The following is an 8,032-nucleotide window of genomic DNA, read 5'->3' as shown; positions in this document are numbered from 1 at the left end:
ATTTTTCGGATATATGTGCGGGTTTGAGTATTAGCTACGGGTTTAGTGAGTAGTTTGTTGGGGTTTAACTTTTGAAATAGTTGCAAGAACTGTCCCATTGTCACGGGCTGATTTGGTGCTATAATGGTTTTGGAATCTTTCTCCATTTTTGGTTTTTCTGTCACAGGTAAGGTAGATGATGAAGCTGCAAAAACGATTCAAAATCGTTGCTGCTCTGACAAAGTAGAACACGGTTTTGGGGTTTCAATCTTGTGTCCCATATTTCTGTATATTCAACCAATAATTCTAATGAGGTATATATACATAGGAGCTACCTGGGATTACTTAAAATAAAAGATTACAAAATATAAGAGTTTCCCTAATTACAATATTCTAATTATTCTGTTTCCATATTCTAATAGGTTCAATTCCCTAATCCACAAGGAAACGGTGGCGAGAATTTAGAGTTTTACTCAAAGATAAATTCATGAGATTAAATGAACTACAAAGATACAACATGACGATATATACATAGAAAAAGTAGTCGATGCATGATTAACCATAGGATCCATCATTTTTTATTTCTTATACGCAGAGTATCCTTCAGCGCTAGCCGATAGGAGGAATTAGGGTATAGCAGAAACTTAGCCACAGACCTAGAACCTTGGTAAGCATTTGCTGGTAATATTGAGGCAGCGAGCCTACTGGTCAGCTTGCTGGGTTGCCAGGCTTACCACGAATTTTTTCCAGCAGCACCATGTCACTAATTTCTCTCATCAAAACACCGACCTGATGCATAACAAAATTTGGGTAGAATGAGTGTAGGACAAATTTACAATACAAAAGGCTAATAAAATCAATAGGGTGAGAAGAATCAAAGATACTTACCTGAACTGCAGCACCTCGCACAACTACTATATCAGGATTGACAGTATTTTTTGGGTATTTTCCCTTCATCTTTCCAAGAAGATCCTGTACCAAGGTATCCTGGTTGACCCACCAACAAAAATACTTCCGTGCCTTCAACAAAAAGCTAGCATCCTTTAAAGCGTTTCAACGGGAGTCTTCAATCTGCAAAATCCAAAGCAATTTCCAGTATTCAATTAAAAATAAACAAAATTCAGCAAACAACTTCAAACCCAAATTTTCATATATAGACTTGCGAGTTAAGATTGGTCTTGCTTCTCTTCATATTCAGGTTTTAAAAGCCTTATTTCCAGAATTAAGTTTTAAAAGCCTCATATTTTAAGCATCTCTTTCTTCTAAAGTAATAAGTCAAAGGTTTTGCAAAATGAAAGCAAAATTCAAAGATACACCACCGATACGGAGCATTTACAAATATGAACCATCACTACTCATCTAAACCAATGAATAGTATAACTAAACTTCAATGTCACTCTTGACAAACCAGCGGTATGTTCTAAAGGTATGTCAAATCACATTAAAGATCTTTACATTATAAATAATAGTATAATATATTAATATGGGCTTCGAAAATTATATGCTAAATCATAACGGAAGACAGTTTAAATCAGCAGTTAAAGATAGCCAGGGTCTCAAAAAGAACTACAGAAATGAGCAGATTTTGAAGTGAAGCTGACCTTATCTAGACAGTTGAGCAGCAAAACAAGACACTTCCGTGAAATATTGTCATCCCCATCACCGTTGCTTGCAAAAACACCAACGGGCCATTTGATTAAACATAAGCCAAGGCTCACAGAACAAAAAAAATCTCACCCAGGTGAACTGTCTGTGCTTTCTTTTGGTTCATCCACAAGCTGATTATTTTCAGAAGATCGATCCACTCTAGACATTTCTTCCATCAAAACCTTGTAAGTATACACACTGACAGTGTGAGTACTGGATTGAATAATTTGAAGGAACTTTACACATGGACCCACATATCCTTCCTTCACCAACCCATCAAGCAACACACTCCAAACAACCTCATCAGAGTTCCAGTTTTTCTCGAGAATATTCTTAAATAGAGAAATAGCTTCATCCATCTGATTTAGCTTACACAATGTAGATATTATCAACCCATAAGTAGATAATGGAGGTTCTAACCCACTACTCGACAACAATTTTAAAATATCTAGAGCAGGCTCGACTCTTGAACTTTTACAATGAACGATCAATAATGAATTATATATGTCAAAATTAAGAGGCAATTCTTTGTCTTGCATATGTTTTATCACTTGATCTGCTTCATAGTATTTTCCTTCTTCACAAAAGCCAGTGATTAAGGTACTGTATGTGCTGATAGTGGGTTCGCCATCAATTCCTGCGAGTCTAACTAATAAGTGGCTAATTGTTTGGGCTCGAATGTCCTTAACATCCAAAGGGAAACTACAACTGACACCATTCTGGACAGCAACCTTGTTCACAAGCAAGTAACTTTCTTTATACAAACCTTTCAATAACACGGTGAATGTACGATGATTCGGTTGGCAGCTCGATTTCAACATCTTCTGAAGAAGCAAAAAGGCATGATCTAGCCTACCCGACATAACAAAACCATCTATAAGAGTGGTAAATGCCACTACATCGGGAGATATTCCTTTCTTTTGCATTTCTTCAAACAAACCTTCTGCGCATTCGACTTTTCCTTCTTGGCACAAACCATGTACAAGTATACTGTAAGTATGCAAATTTGGACGGCAATCATTCTTTTCCATCTCATCAAGCACCTTGAAGGCAAGATTGGTCCCACCATGCTGACATAGACCATCAATCAATGATGTGTAAGTGACAACATTAGGTAAGAATCCATACTCCGACATTTTACTGCACCATTTTTCTGCATCACTAATCCTATTTACTTTTGCTAAACCACTTATAATGGCATTAAAGCACTCAATAACAGGAGAACAACCAAATGCCTTAATCTTACTGAATACTTCTAAGGCTTTATCTATGTTTCCGATCTTGCAAAGACCATCAATCAAAGTGGTAAAGGTAAATTCATTAGGACACAAACCCCGTTCAGTCATCTCGTGGAAAAGAGAAGACGCTAGTTCCAATTTCTCCCCTTCGCAGCACCCATATATCATTTCGGTGTACGTGTACTCATCAGGGTCACATCCATTCTCCTTCATCATGTCAAACAATCTCAGACCATAGTTTAGTTTCTTTTGCCTTATGAAACCATAAATAAGTATGTTATATGTTGACACAGTAGGCGGCGGACCGGCCCGCTGCATATTACCAAACAGAACCATTGCATCTTGTAGAGAACCTATTGAACACATCCCATTAATTATTTCATTGTAAGTTCGAGAATTTAACAAAAACCCACAAGCTTTCAGCCAGCCAAAAATCTTCAAAGCTTGTTTAATCATTCCGCTCTCACATAATCCATGGATCAATGCATTACATGCAACAGTATTGGGAACCACGAGATCTCTCAACATTCTGTTGAATAATCCGATGGAGACTTTTGCATTCCCTGCACGAGATAACCCACTAATAAGAGCTGAATATGTATGATCATTAGTGTGGCATCCTCTTTTCAATAAGATCCCAAAAAGTCTAGAAGCTTCCTCAAACCGACCATTCTCACAAAGTTTGACAATGGGAATGGTGTAGGTATAGACGGTAGGTTCAATCCCTTTCGCAACCATCTCGCTAAGCAACCTCAAACCCTCATCTATCTTACCAGCATTACAAAGCCCATTAATCATAGTACTTAATGTCACAGAGTTTGGTTCACAACCCTGTTCCAACATCACATTATAAGCCCCCAAGGCCCCAACTAAATTATGGCTTCTACAATGCCCGAGAATCAACGAGGTATAGGTAAAAACATCCGGCAACATACCATACTGATATATCTTACTTAAAAGAATCTCAGCATCATGAACTTTTCCCTTCTTACAAAAAATATTGATCAAAGTATTCAATGTCAAAAGGCTAGGGCTAATTCCTCTATATATGATCTCTTTATACACATCAAAGGCAGTTCCAACCATGTCAAACTTACCCAAAGCAATCAACAACATATTAAAACTATACAAAGTTACCTTAAATCTCCTCCGGCTAATATCAACCAAATAATCCAAAATCCTTATAAGCTCATCAGCATTCTTACATGCTTTAACAGTCAAAATAATCAAATGATTGGCATCATTGTGATTCCAATCTATAGTAAGCCTGTCTAGCATAGAAAAACAACAATTGAAATCATGTTCATAAAAGGGTCTTTTAGAAACCCAATAAAAAAACTGTAAAACTGACCCAGTATCCATATGGGTATTGATGATTCTTTCAACAACACAAGGGGTTAATTTGGGGCTCAAATCAATCAATTCAGAGCTACATGTCCATCGATGATCACATAAAATTTCACAAACCCTTAAAACTAACGCATCTTTAGAGTGTTGCAGTGAACCAAGACTAGATTTAATGGAAGAAATACTAGATTTTGATGAAAATGGATGGAAATGGAAAGTACCCAATAGAGAATAAACCTTAAAAAGCTGTAAAAAATATGGGGTTTTCAGGAGTTTTACCATTTTAATCGGTTGAAAACAGATGAACCCTAAAATAGCAGATTTCACAGAATCTGAAAAAGGGTACAAACAATTTCTTCTCTAATTGCATTTAGGTATATTGATTGATGGGATTGAAAGTTCAATGAGATGGCCATTCAGATTTGAGATTGTCGCAATGGCGAATAAAGAGCAAAAAGGCTATTGAACATGTAAATGCCCACCTATAAACCCCATTGTCGTCGTCTACAAAGATCTGACGACGACTCCCTCCCGCTATAGGTATTATTTTTAGGAAAAATTGCTTGGATATATTGATGGACACTTAACACACTTTTAGCCTCTAGTTGTTTTTGCCCTAACTACCAAAGTAATTCTCCCAACGTTTTTATTTGTCCATTTTAATTTTTGTACGTATTTTAAAATAAATTTTAAGCTTAAATATTTTTAATACATATTATAAAAAATTATAAATAATAATTTTATTGTTTTTATATGTTCTTTTTAAATAGAATTTAAAATTTTTTTATATTAAAAAAATATTCATATGGAATATTAATAGATTTGTTTTAATATATACTTTTTAAATATCAATTTTTAGAGTTTTTGAAAATTCACAATTAAAATTATTCAACCTTTAAGCTGTATTGGAATTTACGAAAAAAGTAAATAAAAAAACAAATAAAAAAGAGAAAGTATATGATAAAAATAATACATTAAGATGAACTTAACCAACTATCCCATAAATACATTTTATTTTCAATATATCACTAAAAATCTAATTTAAATTATGGTCTCCTAAAACCAAAAAAAATTAAATAGACAAACAAACAAAACAAACAAAACACATATATTTGTTAACTTGCCATAAATAATGCTAATATTAACCAATTTTCTTACCTTATTATGACTTTTTTATATTTCTGAAATATTAAATAAAAAAATTCTAAAATATTGCTTACATGGGCATAGAATTCGCTTAAAAGCTCGATAGCTCACAATCGTTCATAATATTAGTGGTTCAATAAAATTGATTTTAACTAATAAAAAAATTGTTAATTATTAAATTTTTTTTACTAAATATTTATTTATTGATTAAACCATAAAATTCTATGCTCAAACAATGGTAGAAAATATTTGATCCTTCACGCAAAATATATCGAGGAAGGATCATGAATGGGAATAGGGAGGAAAAAGTTCCTTTGAAAAGTCTTAAGCGAAGGTTGATAATTAATGATGATATTAGAGAAAGAAAGAAATTAGTACATATTTTCCCATAAGTAAAAGTAAAGAATAATGGAGATATTAAAGGAAAATTTATAAATATGATCAATTTTCAACAAACCTTTTCCCATAATATTGCCAAAGGAAAAATTATTTCCCACTTTACATGAAATGGAAAAGTATTTCCACAATAACGTCCACGTAGGATAGGTGTGAGAAAAATTTTTTCTTTTTTTTTTTAATATAACCGCTAGATAAAATGGCGGTTTTGTTTAGGAATCAGAAGTAAACCGCTAGATGAAATGGCGGTTTTCATGAATTTCAATTTTAAAAAAAAATAAAATAAAATAATTAATGCAAACCGCCACTTGAAATGGCGGTTTTGTAGCTGTACAAAACGTCATCTGCTTCCTGTTTCGTTCACTTAATCTCATTTCTTCCTCCTTTTGCCGCTGCTCTCTTAAAAAAAAATTCTTCACTCTCATTTACTTCATATTTACAATTCCTCTCATTCAACTAAACTAATCAACTACATTCCTATCTTCTCCTTCTCTACTTGTTCATTTTCATGATGTTAGGATGTTAGGATAAGAATGCTGAAAAAGCACGCTTTCATGATGTTAGGATATATGACACAGTACGTGGGATATTTGAAGTCACCACTAGTTGTGGCAACAGGATAACAGGAAAAGGTGGAAATGCTACATAGTTGACCTCACAGCAACATCATGCTCCTGTCAGAAACCAACCATGTTCAAGTTACCGTGCTCACATGTTCTTGCAGTATGTCGAGCTCGTAACATTTCGTATGATGCTTTTTTGGACCCTTCGTTTCGCAATACAAAATACGTATCCACATATAAGAAGACCTTTATGCCTGTTCCAGACATGTTCACATGTGATCCTTGGAATGGTCCTATAGTTGTTCCAGATCCCTCAACTAAGCGTGGAAAGGGTCGTCCGCGATCAACTCGTATACGAAACGAAATGGATGTACCGTCGACGCGTCCTCGTAACACATGTAGCATTTGTGGATTTAGTGGTCATAATAAGAAAACATGTCCTCGAAGGTAAACAAAGTATGTTTTTTTTAATAATTTGTAATTATGTTGAGTTTGATAATATTTTTGTGAATTTTATAACACTTATGTATATAACAGCAATAATGGCGATGCCGGGCCCAGTTGATCCATCAGTGCTTATACTTCAGGCGACACACAGGAGCGTAGCTGCCTAGGAGGGCTCCACTACCTAGTTGGTTACTCGTCAGCACTACCAGACGAGTACGTTATATTGAGAGGTGGATGATAGAGTATTAGAGGTAGTGAAATTAGCTGGTTTCAGTTACATTCACAGGTTGTTGGGCGGGGGTTTAGAGCACGATCGAGCTCTTATCACTGCATTAGTGGAGAGGTGGAGGCCAGAGACTCATACCTTCCACCTTACGGTTGACGAGGCAACGATCACGTTGCAAGATGTGGGAGTTATAATAGGACTGCCCATTGAAGGACAAGCAGTGATAGGTCATGGAGAGGGAATTTGGCCATCATTTTCAAGAGCTACTAGTGGTTTGGCCAGAAAACCTTCAAGACCCCATACAACCCAAGATCATCACTGGATCGTCGTTGAAGTTGACTTAGCTCAGAGAGCATTTTAGCGCGCTAGAGGATGACGCAGATAATATTACAGTGGATAGACATGTGCGAGCGTACATTTTGTACCTGTTTGGATGCATCTTGCTTCCAGAAAAGAGCAGTGACTCGTTGCAGTTGATCTATCTCCCACTACTAGGAGACTTGGAGCGGCTAGATGAGTATAGTTGGGGATTTGCTATCCTAGCATATCTGTATCGTAATTTATGTCGAGCATCTCGTAAGGGTGCCAAGGACATTGGAGGCTGCTTGATGTTGTTACAGATATGGTCGTGGGAGCATATTCATATAGGGAGGCCTATAATTCGGACAATTTGACCCGCTGGGCAACATGAACAGGAAGATGAAGCGGAGGATTTTGAACCGGTGTTAGGTTCACAGCATCGTCGTGGGATGGATCCTTTAGCAATAAGGTAGCAACACTCAATTCACTATTCAAATTCAAAATTTCACTATTTTATGATACATGAAAATATTAAACAATGTTCATTTGTTTGCAGCTGGCTTCGTGTATATCTTTCGAGGTCCCACTTCCCACATACTCTCGTCTACTACAGAGACGCACTTGATCGACAACGGGACGAGCAGGTTATTAACATTTACTATTTGTATTAGCTATGAATAAATTATATATATTACTGAGTATATTGATTTCTATTACAGATGACATGGCAGCCTTACACAGTG

At 35.7% G+C, this 8,032-nt stretch overlaps 1 protein-coding gene across 1 annotated transcript; it reads right to left on the bottom strand.

Annotated features, from left to right (window-relative positions):
• Positions 1–233: 233 nt before the first annotated feature.
• Positions 234–4,783, bottom strand: LOC130827208 (pentatricopeptide repeat-containing protein At5g65560-like). Its single transcript, XM_057692861.1, has 3 exons — positions 1,581–4,783; positions 868–1,050; positions 234–768 (listed from the first exon to the last, which is right to left on the bottom strand). Exon 1 carries the CDS (start codon positions 4,491–4,493, stop codon positions 1,713–1,715), a length of 2,781 nt encoding a protein of 926 aa, XP_057548844.1. The 5' UTR covers positions 4,494–4,783; the 3' UTR covers positions 234–768; positions 868–1,050; positions 1,581–1,712.
• Positions 4,784–8,032: the final 3,249 nt, after the last annotated feature.

Source organism: Amaranthus tricolor, chromosome 11 (genome assembly GCF_026212465.1).
Source record: "Amaranthus tricolor cultivar Red isolate AtriRed21 chromosome 11, ASM2621246v1, whole genome shotgun sequence".
In the NCBI taxonomy this organism is placed as follows: Eukaryota; Viridiplantae; Streptophyta; class Magnoliopsida; order Caryophyllales; family Amaranthaceae; genus Amaranthus; species Amaranthus tricolor.
Note: the sequence above shows the minus strand (reverse complement) of the source record. Positions and strands in the feature narration are given on the sequence as shown.

Excerpts from the sequence above, each read along its gene's own strand:
- LOC130827208 (XM_057692861.1), bottom strand. The coding sequence starts at position 4,493 with ATGGTAAAACTCCTGAAAACCCCATATTTTTTACAGCTTTTTAAGGTT.